The sequence below is a fragment of the Lepidochelys kempii genome, chromosome 10 (genome assembly GCF_965140285.1).
Source record: "Lepidochelys kempii isolate rLepKem1 chromosome 10, rLepKem1.hap1, whole genome shotgun sequence".
Lineage (NCBI taxonomy): Eukaryota > Metazoa > Chordata > Testudines > Cheloniidae > Lepidochelys > Lepidochelys kempii.
This window is the reverse complement of record NC_136389.1, coordinates 29,909,635-29,931,758: the sequence shown is the minus strand read 5'-3', so window position 1 is coordinate 29,931,758 and position 22,124 is coordinate 29,909,635. Positions and strand designations below refer to the sequence as shown.

At 44.7% G+C, this 22,124-nt stretch overlaps 1 protein-coding gene across 1 annotated transcript in view; it reads right to left on the bottom strand.

Annotated features, from left to right (window-relative positions):
- Positions 1 to 20,388, bottom strand: part of LOC140918003 (ectonucleotide pyrophosphatase/phosphodiesterase family member 7) — a 40,824-nt gene extending 20,436 nt beyond the window's left edge. Inside the window, exons 1-2 of the mRNA XM_073361529.2 lie at positions 20,356 to 20,388; positions 18,960 to 19,170 (exon numbers count right to left, since the gene is read on the bottom strand). Of these exons, the coding sequence (XP_073217630.2) occupies positions 18,960 to 19,170; positions 20,356 to 20,388 (244 nt within the window). The remainder of the gene's footprint in view (positions 1 to 18,959; positions 19,171 to 20,355) is intronic.
- Between the last annotated feature and the right edge of the window lie 1,736 nt (positions 20,389 to 22,124).

The following is a 22,124-nucleotide window of genomic DNA, read 5'->3' as shown; positions in this document are numbered from 1 at the left end:
GCTGCTAATGGGTTTTCTGCCAGTTAGAGCTTTTCTCAGAGGCTTGTTTTCATTCCTATGGGTACCGAAATGCAAGTCTGGAGGAGGATGAATCACTGTGGCCAGGTCTGTGCCTGAGAGGATGGAGCACAACCTTTGGGCTCTTCGTAGACGGAAGAGGACATCTTTTTTGCTGCCATTGTTATCCACTACCACTGAGGAGTTCCAAAGGACCCCATGGCTGGGGATCAATGTTAAACTGGAGAGCAGAGGCCTTTAATAATGGGACACGTTATGGAGGATGAACATTTTATTCCTCTCAACTTTTTGTTGCAACAAAAAGTTAATACTGTCTCAGTGAATAAGGGCACATGTACCGTCAAAGGAAGCTTTGTGTCCAAACTACTGAATTAATGGACTCGTAGGGGTACATTCTGCCCTAAATCACTCCACTTAACTTCAGTGGTTGTAAATCAGGGCAGAATTTGGCTCATAACCTTTCATGAACACCCAGTTCTTTGAACGCTCCTTTCATGGTGTAGCAAGTAAAGCAGATTTGGTGAAGGTGGCTTCTTTGTCATGCTGTGGAGTATTTATAAAACACCAAGAAGATTCATGAACTCAGGTGCTCAAGTTTGGCTGTCACCCTAATTGCCCGTCAAACCAAAATGCTAATGGAAAATGCTAATGAATATTTACAGTTAGGGAAATTGTGACAAGGCTGTTTGCTCTAAACATATTTAAATATTCATGTTTCCAAATTTAAATATATTCCAGCCCCTTTGAAAAATGTGAGACCTTTGCAAAAGATTCAGAGATTCTATGGCCATTCAGATCATCTTGTCCAGCAGTTCTCCCACTTCATTGCACCAAGACCCCCTTCGGGCAACAAAGATTACTACATGACCCCAAGAAGGAGGACTGAAGCCTGAGCCCGCCCGAGCCCCCTGGCCTGGGCAGGGGGGTGGGGGAGAAGCCAAAGCCTGAGGGCTTCCATCCCCAATTGGGGTGGGAGGGTGAGCTGTAACCTGAGCCCCACCACCCAGGCCTGAAGCCTTTGAGCTTCGGCCTCAGTCCCAGGCAGTGCATCTCTAGGTTCAGCTTCAGCCCTGCGTGGTGGGGCTCAGGCTTCAGCCCTGGGCCTGAGCAAGTCGAATGCCAGCCCTGGTGACCCCATTAAAAAAGGGTTGCAACCCACTTTGAGGTCCTGACCCACAGTTTGAGAATTGCTGATCTAGTCTGACTTCCTGCATAACACAGAGCAGAGAATTTAATCTATGAATTCTTGCCTTTAGCCTATAATTTCTAGCTGAGCTAGATCATGTATTTTAGAAGAAGATACAATATTGCTTTTGAGGCTACAAGTCACACAGTTGAGGTTTATGAAACCGTTATCAGCACTGTAATCTGGCAGATGGGCCAGCACAACTCTCTCCTACTGGATGCTTTGAAATGAGGCCCCAGCTCTTCCAGGCTAGCCTGGTGTTAACGTTCTAAGAAATATTGAGAAGGGAGTTGCTACTGCCTCTCAGCAGTGTCCATTCTGTATCAGTGAGGCCCATAGCAACGGAGAACTAAGACTGAAGCCTTTAGTCCACTGTGTTTAACTAGAACCTTGTGAACAAGACTCCCTGGAGTTGTTTGTAAGGCACCTGCGGTGGCGAGCGAGGGAGGCGAGAAATTACGTAGGAGAAGCTCCATTACTCTTGCCAAATTCCAACTTGGGAGACTGGATTCTGTCTGACTATAACTGTATCAGTTGTGTATCTCCAGCATGGAGCTAGCTGCTTTATGATAAGGTCTGAAGTTGAGGAGCTTCTGGTCTAAACAGGAAGAAAGGAACAAAGAAGAGGCTGTGAAAATGCAGTGTGAATGAATAGCGTAGTGACGCTTGGTTGAGTTGTTGGCAAAGATTGAAGTTGGAACCTCTAGCATAGATCTTCACCCTCTAAGCAAAAGGACTTGAATCCATGAGCTGGAAGCAATGTCTGGGACCTGTCCTCTGTGGGTCAGCCCCAGGGAGAAACAAAGATATAATTGGACAATGTGTTACAGGAGTAAAAACGAGCATTCATCATTCACACTGCAGGATTTTTTTTGCTTATTATGTTTTTCCTTTGGGTGTTGCATTTATTCTGAGTCCCCAGTGCAGTGTCAGCAGGATATGGTTGTGACTGCTATGGCAACTTTCTGTAATATTGTTGGGAGATCTCACTGTATGAAGTTTATGTATTCTTGCCTGCCAGGGTGTATATGTAATTCCATGGGGGAGGGTGACCACAGCCCTCCAGGAACTAAGAACAGTGAGGGGTGACTAGGCTAATTCACTCAGATAGTAACTCTCCAGAGTGATACCTCCCCCTGGGGAGATCAGCATATACTGGTTCCAATTGGATTCTGCAGAGATCAACAGAGAAAGGACTTTTGGATAAACAGTTTAAACTGATTCTGGGCCTTTCTTCTGATCCATCAAATAGACAGGACCTTCTCTCCCACGGTAACCCAATCCTTGTGGAGGAGTTGGAAGGACTTGACCTACTGGGGCACCATAAGACTGATGGATGAGCTCTGCTGAGATTTTAACTTGTGTATAGGCACACTCATTGTTCGTTTGTTTGACTGTAATGCTTTCACTTTAAGAATAAGTGTGCTTGGTTAGAGCTGTATGGTAATTCCTCTGAGGCTATATCAACAGAACTGCCAGCTGTTAGGAGAGCATAAAGCAGGCCTGCTGAGGCAGTCTGACTTGCTGGTGAATTCACAGTATAGCTGGGAACTGTGCAGCCTGGAAATACCTTGGCCAAGAGGGAGAGAGATGCATGTTTCTGCCCAAGTCAGGTGACTGCTGGGGAGCCAGAAACCTGACAGTGGGTGCCCTTGCCAGACCACAAGGGGTAAATAAAGGTGTAGTTCCCTTGAACAGTGAAACAGGTATTTTTATTCATTCCTTATTCTAACCTGTTCTGTAGTGTTGCTGTGTGCAGATAAACTGCTCCTGTGCTTCACCCCAGGGTGGTTATATTTCAGTGAGGGGCAAAGCGATTTCTATGCCCCCTACGTACCGCTCTCGCATGATCAGTTACATTCATAAAAGCTCTTTGGTTTGCAAGGTGTTGTGTTAACAATGACCTTACATGTATAGACAGTAAGCCTAAATTGCTTTTATTCTTGCTTGAACAAGATTTGTCAACAGAACTGGGGAGCACTTTCATCCCATCCTGACTGACTGGGTGTAGATATTGGAATAAGGGAAAACAGGGCAAAGTATAAGCTGCAGCACTTAATGGGAAAGGTAGCTCAAGGAACAAGCTAGGTGAACCAGAAATCAGCGACAAGCCATTTAACTATTCCAATTTCATCTGGGCATCCTGAGTTTAGGTAACAGGGAGTTTGCTGTTCCATGCTCTCAGAACTGTCAGGCTGTAATATTTTGGGTTTATTTTATAGATTTGTTTGCTGTCTTGAAAATATACGGTGGGCATCTATATCTGTGGGTAATTATATCAGACACCTGCCAAATCGTATTTGCTTGTGTAATGCTGCACTTCAACAGAGATCAGGAGACAGGTCTGTTCCTGCCTAGTTTTTCTGTTAAGAGGGAAAAAAAGGAGGAGAATGGGGCGGGGAGGGAGGCAAAGCAATTCTCTAATTTTCCATCTTGTATGTGGAAATTAGTCATCCTAGAGCTAGGCCATTTTGATGGATGGAGGGCCTGATCCTGTGAGGTGCTGAGGGCCTCCTGTGTGTTGCTGGGAGCACTCCGTTCCCATAGATCTCAGTGCCATCTTGCAGGATGCACTCAGCAGCTGGCAGGATGGGGCTCTGAGTTTCTGAAATACTCACTACAAGGTAAAGATCTGACCTAGATTTTCCAAAAGAGAGTAAGATATGAAAGACAAGAGAACTCTTTCCCCCTTCACTCCCCAAGGCTTCCATTGACATTGTCTTGTTTAGAAGACAGTCCTATTAAAAGGATAATAAGCAGTGCATTGTGCAGCAATTAGCTCGGATGGTGGATTTATTTAGGGCCAGATTCAACTGGACTATTCTTGGATTAAGGGATTACTCAGTGTGAGTAAGGGTGGTAGAATGTGGTTCTTACTGTGGCAATGTAAAGAGGACATAGTGTAAATGAGAATTAGTCTCTCCATCATTAAACTGATACTGTTGTGTTGCAGTGAGACATCAAGAGATGTGAGTCAGACCAGTAGAACCCAGTAGACTACATACTAAAATCTATGATAAATGAGGATATTCTGAACATCTGAGTAAGCATTCAATTCCAACATCCACTCAGTGACAAAGAAACAGTTTTACATCTTCTTTCAAGCATCTGTGTCCTTCATCCTTCCAACTTCCAGCAATGCAATGAACTAGAAGACTCAAAACATACAGATGATGAGCTAATTCTTCAGAGAGAGTGCAGCCCAAGTGGCATGGCAAAAGGATCTCACATCAAAGTACTGTAAACATGTACTTGAGAATCCAATCATTGAAAGTGCAGGCAAATCATAAAATATTAACAGCTCAAGATAAAAGAGCACAACTGCCTCCCAAACAAATAATGTGCTATACAAAATCTGTACACCTGGAACCAAAATCTCTGACTCCAGACTCAGTCACAAAGGAAATGGGGAAACCACAAAAGGAAAAGCTAGCCACAGCTGCTGTTGTGGATCCCGTGGCTTCCAGGCTATGGCACATCAAACTCAACTCTGAGCTGCTGCTTCTTCTCTGTTGCTTCTCCTTTTATTGGATGCAGGGTGACTGGGGAACTGTCTATCAGCTTATCCTGCCCAAAGAACAAAATTGTATCCCCATGGTCTAGTGGGTTAATGGACAAGGTAGCTGTCAAGAAGTTACTGTAGCACTTTTTTGGGGTACATCTACACTTCAAACACTACAACGGTGTAACTGCAGTGTTTAATGTAGACACTACCTACGTTGATGAGAGGGGTTCGCCCATTGACATTGGGAATCCACCTCCCTGAGAGGCAGTAGCTAGAATTCTTCCATAGATCTAGTGCTGTCTATACTGGGGGTTAGGTCCATCTAGCTACATCCTTTGTGGTGAGGATTCTTTGTGGTGAGGATTCTTTACACCCCTGAGAGTTGTAGCTATACTGGTATAAGTAAAGTCCTAGTGTAGACTGGGCCTTACTGTGATGCAGCTACTTAGAATAAGCGAGTAGCACATCAGCGAAATTCTCAGTCTATATTAAACTGAGAGGCATCATTAACAGCAATGAGAATGGAGGAGTAGTATAATAATGATACACAATGGGCTTAGAAATGCGAGCAGGAAAGAATAAAAGGACATTCAGTTTCGGAAAAATACAGCCTAATGTATGTGTAGAAAAATACTCCGAAACAAAGAGTTCAATGGGAGGAGGAAAGCTGCAAGGCAGTAATGCTAAAGCAGATCTAGACAGATGACTACATATGAGTTTGCAATGTGATAGGCCAAGCTGCTAGTGACCTGAGATCCTGATCCTATGAGCTGCTGAGGGGCTCCTGCAAGGTGCTGAGCACTCTCTAATCCTAGTGAAGATAACGAGAGTTCAGGGCATTCTGAACCTTACAAGATGAAGCTCTCACTGGGTGTCTTGTTAGAGGCTGTGTCCACACCAGCAAATGTAGTGTCTGCTCTTCAGTATCGGTGCAAGACTAGACAGAGCCCGGGTATTTACAGCATCATGTCCTGGCAGGACTACGTAACCTGACAGTAGAAACACCTGTCTGATCTACACTTGTGCTGGCATTGTGCTGTTGCCCAGTGCAGCTGCATCAATTCTGAAAACAGGCACTAAGGTCTGATTTGTGCAAGTTGTCTTCAGTGGGGCTCTGCACAGGCACAGAAGCTGACATGTGCTAGTGTGAGGATGCACAGAACGAAGCCCTTAGCTAGGAGCCCAAATAACAGATAAGAATGAAAATGTACATCTAGATAAAGAGCAAGGGAACAATACATTGACTGAAGTCTTATGGGCTCCCACCTCAAGTACTGTCCTGGAAGGACATGACTATCCCATAAGAGCAGCCCTATTCTAAAGGAAGCAGAGAATCCATTTCTAAAATAGCCAAGTGTCAAAATATCTCCTGCCCACAGTTAATCCAGAGTTGGAGAAATGTAAAGATGCTCTGTTATCATAACAGCTGATAGATATCAAATTGTCCTTTGAAAGAAATAACCAGGGCCAGCCCTAGGTGTCGTGTGGCCCAAGGTGGAAAACGTTTTCAGCCCCCCAACCCAAAAGACATAAACAACAAAACAATCCCTCCCCCTTCCAAAATGGAAACTTGGTGCTCCTAAACGTGATAAGGTGTTGGTGCTCAGGGTGGCTCCCCTGATCATCTGCCCCTACGGAGGCCTCTGGTAACATTTGCTAAGGATGGCTGATGCGCAGAGAAAGAAGCATGTTTCTCTCTGCCCACTCATCCATCTACTGGATGACTTGGAAGAGTTATCCTTTCAAGTAGATGGGAACAGACAGTCACAACTGAATTCCATCTGGCCATTGGGTATGCTGTCTATATGAATGTTGACATTTGGCAGTCCTTTTGCATAGCCTGCTGTAAAGATTGGGTCACTTTGGTTTCTGGTTCCTATCACTGCTACGTTAGCTCTCGTTTTCTGTCCATTTTCCTTTCTTTAATTTGGGTGGTGGTGGTGGGGTTGTGCTGATCAACCACTGTCAGACTTTGCTTGGGGTGCCATTAGGGGAAAACAGCATTTGTCCTGAAAGGCTTTAGTTAATTGTTCACTATGCTACAATGCAGGGAAATGCAGCCCCATTTAATGCTGTGTGAGAGTAGAACCAAGAGGCCCCAACAGAGATCAGTGACCAGCACAAGGTCACATGGCAAGACAGAGTTGGGAATAGAACTCAGCTCTCCTGGCTCCCAGTCCTCTGTCCTGACCACTAGCTGACCCTGCCTCCTCTAGGACTCGTCCTCCCTTTCAAATAATGACTGCTTCCAAATATCTGTATCCTTCATGTGGGGGACGAATCCTGCCTTTTGAGCCAAACAGTGCTAGAGTCAAACTGGTGTGAATGACTGCCCAAGGTGCAGGACAATGGAGAGCCAAATGCAGTGTCTATCAGCCTGGTTTCGGGTGGGGAAGCCCCAGACTAGTGCAGGAAAGGTGTGGGTCAGAGAAGAACAATGCGGAAGATTGTGGAGAAAGTTACATGGCTCTGGACTGTCTCCAAGGCACATGTGTGCCTGTGGCTATGGAAAATGCAGTGGATGGCTCCATAAATCTTGCTCACCTTCTCTCCTTGTTTCCACAGTGCCCCTGGTATGCAGACAGCCATGAGAGTAGCCTTACATCAGCAGGGCTGAAGAGTCAGGGAGGAGCCCATAAGCCACACTCATTGAACTGTGCTAAGCTGCAGGACCATAGGCAACCAGCCTCAAGCAACCACCAGTGAAAAGCTCCAATCCAAAGCAAAGGAAGTAAGGACCAGGGTGTCACAAAGCAAGATGGCAAAAAAGAGCCGGATAAAGGGAGAAGAGGAAAAGCTGAGAAGAAGCGGGTGAAAGAACCAGTCAGAAAAGGAGAGATGAGAGAAAACAGTCAAGAAAAGAGATGGTGGCAGTTGTGTTGGGGTAAGGAGCAAGGTGATATGAGAGGGTACCCGTACATGAATCCATGGCAAAGGTAAATCTTTTCTGGTGGAACTGACCACTCAGCAGTTTCTAGAGTCTAAAAGAGGCATAAAGCTCCTTGTTTTAGTTCTGGGAACATGTGTGTGAACCCTGAACATCGTTTGCATGTTCTAAAAGGGCCTTGGCTTGCCTTTATTCCTCCTTCGTGAATTGAGATGTAGCATAGTGATGATGGATCACCAGCAGCCTGAGGAGATGCATATCTGGTTGAGTGGTTTTTTGAAAATGTCCCAGTTTTGGGACTTGGTGACTGATTGCTTGTCATTGGCCATTTGCTTCCCCTTGTTTTGTGCTCTCCTACTGTAAAAAGTGTAAAGGCTGCCTTGCTTGCTTGCTTGCTTTTTGGTGGCTTGAGTCACATATTTCTAGGTTTCTAAAGGAGGGAGCAATGCATTATTTTCAAGGTTGAACCTGGTACAGACCTTCACTCAGGGACCAGCATTTCTGCACATAGGCTCCTTTCAAACCCATTGCCAAATCTTGTACACTTCTGTTTTGTTTTGCACACAGCTATGATGGTGTTGGTAATACTTAGCCTGCTAGTTACTATCATTGATTCTAGTCAATGAATCTGTTTATATATGCAGTTAATAAGCCACCTTTTTCTACTTACAACCCTGCTCCTTCCAAATCTCATTCTCCGGCTGGGCATGCTCTAGGATTTATTAGCTATTATGCCAGTTGCCTAGCCAGCAGTGGCTATGTGTGTGCCCTGATGTAAATGCTGCAGCTTGGCCTGTCCTGCTCTACAGAGTTTAACTTGTTCTGCCTAAAGAGGTTTTCAGGGACCCATGCATGCATGTAATTTGCTCATGTGGTTCTTAGATTTTCAGAGATTGGGCTCTATGGATCCCTTCCCTCTTCAGAATAAAGATTATTATTATTATTATTTTATTTTATTATTTCGGTATCACTTGCTGCTCTAGGACTTTATTTCTTCACTACTAGTTCCACTTGAATATGGGATATATTACGGAGAGGGAATGACCAGTATTCCTTTGTTCTTCTTTGTGTCCGTGATAGCACATGTTTCATTACAGTCTTCACTTGGCACCTTTTTGATCTTCATTTAATTTCAGGGATTTTTCAGTTGCAATGAGCTGCTCCTGCAGGAGTGTGCTAGCTGAGTGCTTTTTACAGCTCTGTCTACCTAGGATTCTAAAAATCATCTGCTGTGGCTTTAATTGGATTTGCCAGCAGTAGCGTAAAGTTCCCTTGTTGCCGGTGTCTGCTGCAGCTACTGGAGTTTTTGTTTTCACTTGGATTTTTTTTTTTTTTAAATTTGAGGCCCCTCTGACCTACACAGTGTATGTGTGCTATCAGTTGGTCATTCTAGTATGAGGAAGCATTGTCTTCTCCTCTGTGCTAGCCTCCCTGTTGGTCTACACTGACTGAGCTCAGAGCTAGTTGTCTGCTCGCTGATATTTGCTCCATGTTGGAAGAAGTCATTTTGGACAACTTCCAACCCATTTAAACACAGTGGGTTCAAAAATCGGCCATGGAGTGGAACTTCTTAAAGGTGTGAGCTGTGGTTACACTGACCAAACTTAGTGAGGGAACACAGTCCCCAGTTCTCATTTCACCTATCAGTTACATTCATGATAACATTTAAAGCACTTAGGACCCAATCCAAAGTCCACTGCAGTCAGTGAGAGTCAATTAATTTCCAGGGGCTTTGGATCAGGACTTTAGATAGCAAAAGTGACGGGCGCTTTGTAGTTACCCTAAATTAATAAACAGATAAGTAGAGCAAGAAGAAACTGTCAGCCAAGCAGAAATGGGCCACAGCTGCCACAACTGGATTAAGATGTGGATCAAAGTTTCTGGAAAGCCTGGGAGTTTTCAAATTTGGGTTTCTGGTTTGTGCCCAATTACAGGCCCAGCCATGCAGTCTTCGTGGACCCAAATCTCTGATTAACTTCAGTGGGAGATGTGGATGCCCATAAACGACACTGGAACAAAAACTAAAAGCAAAATTCAAGGGTGGAGGTAAGGGTGCAAATTCCCAAGGATGATACTTCAGTAGGGGGCGGATGACCCTATAGTTGCCTCCTGTCCTGCACCTTTCTTTGAGGCACCTGGTGTTGGCCACTGTCTGAGTCAGGATACTGGACTAGGTGGGCCATCAGTCTGAGGCTGACTGACAATGCCTATGTTCCCAAGTTTCTCATGATGTAATGGGAACTAAATGGGCCCAAATTTTTTCTGGCATAATTCTGCTTGATTCCTTTATTCTTTTATCCTCAGTTTTGTATGCTTTAAAAGTCTCTCTTTGAACATTTGAACCAACTCACTCAAGGAAAAAGTTGTTCAACCTTAGTACAACAATAGAAAGCATTTTTCCAGCACAAACTCTATTGATTGTTCTTATTTCTAAACCTTTTTCTTGAAAACAACTGTATGGAAATTTTCAGCACTGTTAGATGGCTTCATGCTGTTTGTAGTGGCTAGCTCCCTACAGTACAAAGCTATTTAATTTCAATGTGTACTAGTAATAATCTGTACGATCATAGAATCTAGGAGCCCTAGGACTCCTACAGGACCCCATTGAACTAGGCATTGTACAAACACAGCAAAAAGACAGCCCAGGGCCAGATGAGCTTACAATCTAAGTTTAAGAAAAGACCCAACAGATGGATATAGACAGATGGGGGAGTGAAAGAAACCAATGAGACAATGCTGTTTAAATACACAGCACAGACATAGGGTGGGGGGAAAGGGTAGAACACACAAGCAGAGTGAACAGTGTGATGGTAGCAAATGTCATATGAGTTACATTGGCTTTCTTGTGCAGGTGGTTTACTTAGGAGGAGATCAACTAAAGGGGAAGGGAAGAAGGGTGAGGGGGATGGCAGGGGAGGAGTGAAATTGAGGTGAAGACTGGGAGAGAATTGAAGGGGGAGGGTTGGAGCAGACCACCAATCAGCGCAAGGCTGAGAAAGTTGGAGAACATTGTAGTTTGCACCAGACTGTCCGGCCTTGGTACAGCCATGGGGATGCTATGGTGTGAAGGTTTGCTGTAAATGTGGTATATTCTGACTTTAGTAAGGCTTTTGATACTGTCTCGCTTGACCTTCTCAGAAACAAACTAGGGAAATACAACCTAAATGGAGCTACTATAAAGTGGGTGTATAACTGGTTGGAAAACTGTTCCCAGAGAGTAGTTATCAGTGGTTCACAGTCATGCTGGAAGGGCATAACAAGTGAGGTCCTGCAGGGATTGGTTTTGGGTCCGGTTCTGTTCAATATCTTCATCAATGATTTAGATAATGGCATAGAGAGTACACTTACAAAGTTTGTGGACAATACCAAGGTGGGAGGGGTTGCAAGTGCTTTGGAGGACAGGATTATAATTCAAAATGGTCTGGACAAACTTGAGAAATGGTCTGAAGTAAACAGGATGAAATTCAATAAGGACAAATGCAATCAGTGGCACATACACAAAATGGGAAATGACTACCTAAGGAGTACTGCGGGAAGGGATCACAAGCTAAATATGAGTCAACAGCGTAACACTGTTGCAAAAAAACGCAAAGATAATTCTGGGATGTTGTGGTGGGACAGCTGCTCCACACCAGCAGAAGAAAGGTTAAGGCAGGCTTGGGGAGGCTGTGCAGAACCCTGCCAATCAAGAGAAGGCTTGCTGGAGCAGCCCATATATAAAGGGCTGCTCAGCAGAGTTAAGGCAGTCTCTCCCTGGAGGTCAAGGACTGTCTGCTGAGGAGCACCAGAGAAGATACTGCACTGCACTGCACTGCACTGCACGGCACGGCACGGCACGGCACGGCAGGGCAGGGCAGGGCAGGGCAGGGGAACAATAGAGGAGCTCTTTGCTGACCATGGCCAGACTGAGGCCCTGAAGCAAGGGCTGGGAAGGTGCTAGGCCTATGGGGGAAGTGCCCCAGGGAAAGTAGGCAGTGGGAATAGGAGGAGGGACAGCAAGAGGCTGCCAGCTATTGGGTCCATGGGCTGGGACCCAGAGTAGTGGGCAGGCCTGGGTGTCCCCCCTTCCCCACCCCATTTGTGAATGAGGTGTGGCCTAAATCCAGACTGCAGTTTGCCCCCGAAACCAGGGGCTAGACTAGAGACTGCAGTTGGCCTCTGAGACAAGTGGAAGGACTGAGGACCACCTGTCAAAGGCAGTGGGCTGGGGCACAGCCAGAGGGCCATGTCCCGAAGAGGATGCCACGGTCCAGGAGTGCTGCAGGTCCTGATGGTGAAGGAAGTGGAAGTAAAGGCGAGTGAGTAAAAGCACCCTGGTGGTCCAAGAGAGCTAATTCCCAGCAGGAGGCACCACAGCAGTGAGTTGGCACCACTACAGATGTGTCTTGCTTTCAACACTCTTGCTAATAGAAGAAGTAATTCTTCCGCTCTACTCAGTGCTGATTAGGCCTCAGCTGGAGTACTGTGTCCAGTTCTGGGGGCCACATTTCAGGAAAGATGTGGACAAATTGGAGAAAGTCCAGAGAAGAGCAACAAAAATAATTAAAGGTCTGGAAAACATGACCTATGAGGGAAGATTGAAAAAACTGGGTTTGTTTAGTCTGGAGACAAGATAACTGAGAGGGGACATAATAACTTCAATAATTTTCAAGTACATAAATGGTTGTTACAGGGAGGAGGGAGAAAAATTGTTCTCCTTAACCTCTGGGGATAGGACAATAGGCTTAAATTGCAGCAAGGGCAGTTTAAATTGGACATTAGGAAAAACTTTCTAACTGTCAGGGTGGTTAAGCACTAGAATAAATTGCCAAGGGAGGTTGTGGAATCTCCATCACTGGAGCTTTTTAAGAGCAGGTTAGACAAACACCTGTCAGGGATGGTCTAGATAATACTTAGTCCTGTCATCCGTGCAGGGGACTGGACTAGATGACCTCTCACGGTCCCTTCCATTCCTATGATACATGGGGACAGCATGGAAGGCTATGCAGGATGGGCATGAAAGGCTGTAATTTACTGGGGTGATAAGAAGGGTCTGATCTTAAGTCTACTGAAATCAGATTATGGAGACTTTTCTCTGAGCTTGGCATCTCGAGATGGGTGAGCAGATCCATTCAGCAGGCTCTAACGTGGAATAAGAAAAAGACACCTGCCTTTCAGTAGCAGTCCTTGGCTATTCCCCTCCCTGCCACACATCTTCCCTCTGAGGTCACAATTTTCAGACACTCGTTGCCACAGTGGCAGAGCTACTAGGAATGACACCTGGATATTGCAGGTGAAGCAGCAGGGAGCGCAGGCAAAGGCAGGAAGTGGGCATTTTGCACCTGTCTACTTATGAAACAAACAAACCCCCACCTGGAGATCCATGCATCATTTATGGAGACACGTGGGTATCTGAAAGCTTCAAGAGTTTAATCTTGTGCTGCAGAGAGGCAGGGCTGCATGTAAAAAAGGGGTGAACAGAAGAGGGAGAGCAAGAGAACCTAATCCTGTAATAATAAGAGCGATGTTACCTCACTATTCCTGCCTTGAAGCAAGAGAGGATTACTGAAGAGAGGAGTGTCCTGTTAACACAATGGGAGCATACACAAACCCATAATTCCACCTCAGATATGTACATTCTCCTCCCTCTCTCTGCCATTTTATACTTTTGCCCTTGAGAGTAGGGGAGGAAGCATATTGCACAGTGTAGAAAGCCATGCTTAGCTCTGAACCCTCTTTCTTTCCACCCCCACAAGCCCTTGGGATCAACATCCTTGCATACCATGCAAAGGCTTGCAAGATGCAAGCCCTGATAGAAACAATCCTACAATGAGACTCTGGAGGGAGTCTTGCAAGCAGCTGCGGATCCTGCCTGGGATGGCTTGATGATCAGCCACTAGGTGCAGCCCTTGTTCTGCCGACACTGCCCAGTGTGTGCATTCTGTGGAAGCAGAAAATCTGAAATTGAGAGGTGGGGGTGGGGGAAGTATATGCTAGAGGGGACAAAATCCCCTCACACTTACTTTTTGCTGAAGTCTGCCTTATATATATATATATATAATAATGTTCCCCTCTTCACCTGTCTACTTTCTTGTCTATTCAGCTCAATCTTGAAAGATGTAATTGACAAAATTATAATATCAGGCGTGATACTTTTTGATAGCTTTTGTCCAAAACTCTGCTGCAATAGCTTCTTATTTTCAGTTGATTCATTGGGGGAGAAAATATATGCCACTCCATTAGAACTTTCCATTCACACACCATTTACTTGACAGGATTTTCTTAGCATCACAGCATAATTTATCCTTACTGCTATTCAATCATTTTATAATAAAAACCGAGATTGCAAAAAATGTTCATTGTCGTTACTGGTGATGGACCAGTAACTACTTCTCCATGAGGGGGATGGAGGGAGGAAGATCAAGGATATATTATACTTAAAATAAGGCTGACGTGCAGAGAATTGTTTTGCAGTCAGGAGGAGTCTGAATGGAATTCATATAGTAGAGGAGAGTGTCCGATAATACAACGGTCTTGGATCTGTAATCTGTCCCTTTGAATTCACTTCCCCTTCATTTAATTAAATAAATACTTACTTACTGTAATAATGTCCTGGGGAATATCCCTCCAGATTTCTGACTGGGACTTTGGAACAACTGAAGAAGAGACTCCCTGCTTCAGGCTAGAAGCCAACCTCTAATGGATGGGGTTTAGTGAGGAAAAATTTCCCTAGGGGTAGGTTATCCCACAAACGTTGCTTGCAGGGTTTCTTCCACCTTCCTCTTAAGCAGTTGGTCCAGCTGTACTTGAATCTGATGGGACCTAACTACAAGTGTCTCCAACCCTGCCCCCTTCACTGTTTCCCCCTTGCCCTACAGTCCTCCATTCCCTCCCCATACCTTTTCCCCTCCCACCAGCACCATCCTCGCTCCCTAGCCCATCTGACCCCTGGAGGCCCGCAGAGCCTGGCCTCTGGTAGTGAGGTACCCTAAGCAGGAATGACTCTGGTGGAGCTGCAGGATTCAAGCTCCCAGCAGTGGGACTGGGGTTGATCTGAAGGGGAGTGGTAGCTGTCGTGGTGCTGCCACTGCCCAGGGAGCTGGCAGCACCCCGGGGCTGCTGGCAGGTTGAGCCAGCTGCAGGGATGGTCTGGTGTGGGTGTCCCATCTCCCTTCTGTGCTTCTGCATGGGATGGCGGTGATAGCCCCCCAGGCCCACACACTCTGCTCTGACCCTTGGGCTCACATGGCTGGGTGCTAGATGTTCTGGGAGAGGTGGGGAAGCTGCTTGGCCTTATCCCAAAGAAGGGGCGTCTGAGTGAACCATTGCTGGACCCTGGTCTCTGAGGAAGGGTTGGCTTCCCCAGTGAGTGGGGCCCAGCTCATCAGCTCCTGTGGGTCCTGAGCTTCCATGAGGGCAAAAAACACTGATGCTCTGGGCATGGATGCCCCCACCTGAGCCTGCAGTGACCTCCATGTGTCTACCCCTAGCTTCCCAAGCAAAACTAACACTCAACAAGTGTCGGGTTTGGGTGCGGGATGAAAACTGTGCAATATTGGGTCTTGCATCAGGTCTGGATTGGCTGTGGTCTAGTTGGATTCATGTCGGGTTTTGAAATTAGGTCTGAGCAGACCTTTACTAGATATGCCATTGCAGTGATAATTTCTATATTCCAATGACTATCCCCAGTGAATCCATCCCAGATTTTACATTTAGGCCAGTATTGGCTGGAAATGGACTTTGGAAATTTGGTCAGTGCTGCATGGATCAGATGTGATCCAGGAAACCCAGCTTTCATACCCCGTACTGAATATCCGTTCCTTAGTTCAAGGTGATCCCCAGTAGTATAGAGCATCACACTTATTACAGAAAATTAGAAATTGATGTTGTTACTATTTTCTCCATTCTAGAAGAAGAAGATTGCACGCATACAGCAAAGATTTCGAAGCACTGCACAAACATTGCATAAATCAAGTAACTTGCCACAAACCAATAAGAGTTTTTGCCTGGATGAGGATTTCAGTATCGGGTACACAGCGAGTCAATGGCAGAGCAGGGAATAGGCGCGAGGAAGCTTAAATCTCATCTAAGCAATAGATTGCACTTTGCCACAGGATGAAAGTAATTTGTATTAAATATAATTAATTGATCACAAATTAATACGAATTAAATCAGTTCCTGGGTGATGTGTTCACTCTGATGATGTTCTCTTTAATGAACATATTTCTATACTTGTGTAAAGTAATTAAAATCTACTAGGTGGTTTTCAAGCATATCTATTCATTTTAAATAATGCTCAGTAAATAACGAACACAGATAAACAGCATGTAATTGGTTACTGAACTTCAAAGCTACAATTAAAACTACTTTGTCATTTTTCTCTTTGCGCCTTTCTGAGCCTCACACCCCTGTGAAAATGTAACCAACAGCATTACTCATCACAGTAACTGATGCTTCCTTGGGGTGAGGTAACTGATAATCTGAGACCTTGACCTGTGAAATTTCATCAAATTTAGTCCAACTGAAGTTTGCGTCTAGTTGGACTTTTGCATGCCTGAATATAAGGGGCAGAATCAGCGTGCTTGTATGACAGCTGCTGGCAATGTAAACCCCAGCATGGGGCTGTAGCAACAGAGAACCCCTTTAGTGGTTGGGGAGAGGCTGTAGTTCTACAAAGCAGCCATAACCTCACCTCCACTGCAGGTGGCATAGGATGAGAAGGGGACAAAGCCACGGTGGCTCATGCTGTCCTTACTTAGTGCATCTCCTTGCCACATATATTGATAGAGCTGGATTTCCCCCCTACCGCCATGAGCTATGTCTGCTCCTCTTTGTGTGGCAGTGATGCCATCTCTGTGTAAAATCACCCTCCTATGGAGTAGGGAGCCAGGTTGGTGCAGACAGCTAACATTTCCCTGAGCCATATTCATTACACCCACTGCTATTGGTCAGGCAGCTTGCCTCCTGTTCACAAAGTTGTTGTTGCTACCCCGACTGGCTTAAAACCTTGTGGAACATTATATTCTTCAGGGAATACAGAGAACAGTGCTGCAGGAAACAGCCGTGGTGGCTTCTTACAGTAGGTGACACTCTTTCCTCAGAGCTGATACCAAACCAATGCCCCAGGGTGGTGCTGGGGGTGCTACGGCTCCTGTAGCGGCCAACTTTCTGAGGAGATGTTAAGCTGGAGACCTAACCTCCTGTGGTCACTAATTTTCCCATGTCACTTTCGCATCAGAGTAGGAACTCTGATGTCTTGGCCAAATTCCAACGTGGGTTAATTCTATTCTGGTGTCATAAAACTGCCCTGGCAGTTTAGTTGCATCTGGTATCATATTCTTCATTCCCTGTCCTATGAGTTGCGCCTATTGAGAGTTTTATTATATATTATTTGTTCAATATCAGTGATGTGCTCAGTGCTGCAAAATGCCTGCCACGGAGGCGCTGACAACCTGGAGCCCACAGTTGTCTCCATTTCACTGCAGAGGTGACGACAGTTCAGTGGTGGGTGATGAGGTCTCTGTAGGTAACTAGCATATCAACATGTAGAGAGCACTTTGGGCTTTGAAAGTGAGATATACGTTAGTTATGATTATTTGTGTCTCAGGAACAGGCTAATTTGGCCTTTCATAGTAGAAAATAATGACATTATTATGGGCCTTATCCACACAGGAATCACTGTGGATTTGCAATATTGCTCTTTATTATCTAACTCATCAGTGAGAAGTATTGGTCATTAATAACCCCCTCCTCACCATCCTTCGCTAGCATCTCTTCTGCACCAAGGCAGATCCCAGCTAATGTCAATGCACAAGGGCCAGCAGTAGCAGAATCTGGTGTAGGATTGGAGCCAAAATACAGTCTCCCTTCAATCTCCTCTTTGTCCTCTCTTTTTACACGTCTGAAGGTTCACTGTAAGCAAATCTGTTAATTAGTAATTGACCCTAAAGAGCAAATTTTATGGTGGTTTACATCAGGAATATCCTCTGGATAAAGGCACTGCCAATATTTTTATTTTTATTATTTTCCAGTCATAGATATTCTTTATCACATTAGGATAAGCCGGGTCATGTTACTGTCTGTTTGCAACACACAGAACAGTGAATTCTGATAAGCTTTCCATCATCATTATTTTATTGCAGAAATACAAGTAACTTATTCATTTAAAAAAATTGATAGCTGGACAAAAGTCCAAGGCTTCAGAAACTCTAATATAATATAAAAAGGAAATGTAGATCAACAGGCGCACAAGGCTAAGTATTTTAGTTTTTGGGTGAATTCTTTTCTGTTAAATTTCAGGGCAGTGAGCTGTCTACAACCCTAGACTGCTATGAAAATCTGTAGCCATAGTGAAGGAAGATGATTGTAAATAATAGTAATGAAGAGTATGTCTAAATCCTGTAAACTGATTAGAAAACCTCAGCCTGTGATATTTATGCTGCTTTCTAGAACCTTCAGTTCTCAGTCTTTTCTTCTATTTCTTGGTGCTTGTTAATTTAATAAAGGTACAATTCTGTCTTCCTTTGAGCCCATCCAGTGCCGGCGGAGTTTAATGAGGGCTGTATTACTGAGGGCAGAATTTAGATTGTAATCCGTTTTGGGTCAGAGACTGCTCTTACTATGTGCATGAACAGTACAGCCATGCTTAAATGCAGCCCACAGGTGCAACTAAAATAGAGGTAATAAAAATCACAATTGGGCTTGATGTTTTCAAGTATCACCTTTTGGTGATATTCTGCCACTCAAAATTATCTCTATCAGATAATGCAATGGTCTCTTTTCTACCTCAAAGGTACATGAATACACTTGGACGTTGACGGAACAGTGGGGCATTGTTTAAGAGAACTGCAGCATTTGGCTTACAAGGGTCACCCTCGGTCAGAAAAGATTAGTGTCCCAGGGACTGAATTAGAGAGAGAGAGAATGAAAATGAAGGAGTCGGTTTGTTCTTACATAGAGTTAAAGTCCTGCTTCCCTCAGCTGCCAAGTCCTTAAACCTTATGAGTACAAGTGAAATGAACACGTAATTAAAATGTTTAGCTTGTGCTAGAGAATGCTCCAAAAATAAAATTAAAATAAGAAAATCAGCTGATAGATGTTACTAAATGTAGCTGTAGCTTATTCCAGAAGTAAATGCAATTCCTTCACAGTGAAAAATAAGGGAAAATTCCTTCGATTCTGTGGGAATGCCTTCTCTAATGGGCTGTGTGCAGGGGTGGCACTGGGAAGTGCAGTTTTCTAACGCAATTAAACATTAAAGCCTTGTTCAATTTTTTTTTAACGAAACCTTACAATGCCTTCAAGCTGTTTATATCTGATCTTCTCACTGCTACGCATAACAGCAGAGAAGAGAACGCAGAGTGCGCTGGCAGAACGGGACCTACCGGTGATGATTGTGAAATGCGATGGGGAAGTCATGGTCACGAAAGGAGGTGTGATGTACTCAGCCTTCACTCCCTGCTTCACCAGGAGATCCATGTTTGGGGTATCGACGTCCTGGTCATAATTCCAACGGAATCCATCAAAAGAAACCAGAAGGAGTTTGTTAGAGCCCTTTTCCTTCTCATTTCTGCCAGCTGGATGGCAGGTGAATGGCTTCAGGAGGATGAGCAGAAGCAAAAGAAAATGAAGGGCCTTCATGCTGGGAGAGCTCACAGCACAGAAATCACATGCCCAGGTTTTTGCTTCTGCTTTTCTTCCTTTCTTATCGGTGGTCGACGAGCAAAGTTCAGGCCCGATAAACCTGTTCAAAGCTGTATCCTTGATAGCGTATGGATTTATTAAAGTAAAACCATCTGGGCAAAGGTTTTCTGAAGAGATTAGTGATTCTGAAGTGCCTCAGTTCACGGGGTAGCTGACTAAGTATCTTAAAAAGGGGACTGGTTTTCACAGGATGTGTGTTCAGCACTTTCTGAAAACCAGGCCCTGTAGCAGGGTTGGCCACCTCCTAAGCACCCCTTCATGGCCTGGGGTGGCCCTGTGGTGGCCTGCGTCAGTTTCCCCTCTGTGGTAACCCCAAGGACTTTATGTCAGCCAGGTTCTCTTGATTACATAATACCCTCCTGGGGCCTGTGTATTACAAAACATAGTGGGAGCACTCTGCAACAGAAGTCCCCAAACATAAGAAACCTCTCAGCTTTTGTGCCCCCAGAGGAATACACTCACAAATAGCACAGGGATGTTTTTACAAGCCCTTTGAGAATTTGATCCCTTGTTTTTGCCATTAGATTTGGATTCTCAGATTAACTTTACCTTCCAATAGCTGACTAGCCACAGTAATAATATGCCAAGTGAGTCTTCAGGAGAGCCCAGCCAGGGAGGAAAACCATAGTTCTCAGAAGATGAGAAGGTCAGTAATTAAAGCTGTGGCTGCTCTAGGAAAGGAGAGAGGAAAAAAAATGAAACTGCCAGCAATGAATAATGAGAAATCTTTGATGAAATTAGTGATGCAGAACAGATACTTCCTTCTTTCCTCCAGAGTCTAAAGTTTTAACTGAAAATGAGTTGGTGAGGGGCAAGAGTGCTGAGAATCTAAGCCCCACAGAACTAGGCACAACAATCTGGTTAAGCAGAGAGAGAGTGAGTTAAAGGACTTTAGTCAACCTGGCAATGAGACTAATTTTATCATTGCTATTCACCTATATGTTCTCCTGGACAGCTAATGAGCCTGTATTCTTATAAAAAAATCTTAAGGTGGAGATGAACATTTGAAAAAATAATGAGTTTGAAAAAATAATAATTGGGGAGACCATGTTTACCAGCTTCCTTTAATAAACTCACCTGTGTAATGACAGGTTTCCGAGTAGCAGCCATGTTAGTCTGTACTCGCAAAAAGAAAAGGAGTACTTGTGGCACGTTGGAGACGAACAAATTTATTTGAGCATAAGCTTTTGTGAGCTACAGCTCACTTCATTGGATGCATTCAGTGGAAAATACAGTGGGGAGATTTATATACACCGAGAACATGAAACAATGGGTTTTACCATACACACTGTAATGGGAGTAATCACTTAAGGTGAACTATTACCAGCAGGAGAGTGGAGGCCGTGGGGGGGGACTTTTGTAGTGATAATCAAGGTGGGCCATTTCCAGCAGTTGACAAGAACATCTGAGGAACAGTGTGTTGGGGGGGGGTAAACAAGGGGAAATAGTTTTACTTTGTGTAATGGCCCATCCACTCCCACTCTCTATTCAATCCAAAGTTAATTGTATCCAGTTTGCAAATTAATTCCAATTCAGCAGTCTCTCATTGGAGTCTGTTTTTGAAGTTTTTTTGTTGAAGTATTGCCACTTTTAGGTCTGTAATCGAGTGACCAGAGAGACTGAAGTGTTCTCCAACTGATTTTTGAATGTTATAATTCTTGACTTTTGATTTGTGTCCATTTATTCTTTTACGTAGAGACTGTCCAGTTTGACCAATGTACATGGCAGAGGGGCATTGCTGGCACGTGATGGCATATATCACATTGGTAGATGTGCAGGTGAACGAGCCTCTGATATTGTGGCTGATGTGATTAGGCCCTATGATGGTGTCCCCTGAATAGATATTTGGACAGAGTTGGCAACGGGCTTTGTTGCAAGGATAGGTTCCTGGGTTAGTGGTTCTGTTGTGCGGTGTGTGGTTGCTGGTGAGTATTTGCTTCAGGTTGGGGGGCTGTCTGTAAGCGAGGACTGGCCTGTCTCCCAAGATCTGTGAGAGTGATGGGTTGTCCTTCAGGATAGGTTGTAGATCCTTGATGATGCGTTGGAGAGGTTTTAGTTGGGGGCTGAAGGTGATGGCTAGTGGCGTTCTGTTATTTTCTTTGTCGGGCCTGTCCTGTAGTAGGTGACTTCTAGGTACCCTTCTAGCTCTGTCAATCTGTTTCTTCACTTCAGCAGGTGGGTATTGTAGTTGTAAGAATGCTTGATAGAGATCTTGTAGGTGTTTGTCTCTGCCTGAGGGGTTGGAGCAAATGCGGTTGTGTCGTAGAGCTTGGCTGTAGACAATGGATCATGTGGTGTGGTTGGATGAAAGCTGGAGGCATGTAGGTAGGAATAGCGGTCAGTAGGTTTCCGGGATAGGGTGGTGTTTATGTGACCATCGTTTATTAGCACTGTAGTGTCCAGGAAGTGGATCTCTTGTGTGGACTGGTCCAGGCTGAGGTTGATGGTGGGATGGAAATTGTTGAAATCATGGTGCAATTCCTCAAAGGCTTCTTTTCCATGGTGATGAAGATGTCATCAATGTAGCACAAGTAGAGTAGGGGCATTAGGGGACGAGAGGTGAGGAAGCGTTGTTCTAAATCAGCCATAAAAATATTGGCATACTGTGGGGCCATGCGGGTACCCAGAGCAGTGCCACTGATTTGAAGGTATACATTGTCCCCAAATGTGAAATAGTTATGGGTGAGGACAAAGTCACAAAGTTCAGCCACCAGGTTTGCCGTGATATTATTGGGGATACTGTTCCTGATGGCTTGTAGTCCATCTTTGTGTGGAATGTTGGTGTAGAGGGCTTCTACATCCATAGTGGCCAGGATGGTGTTTTCAGGAAGATCACCGATGGACTG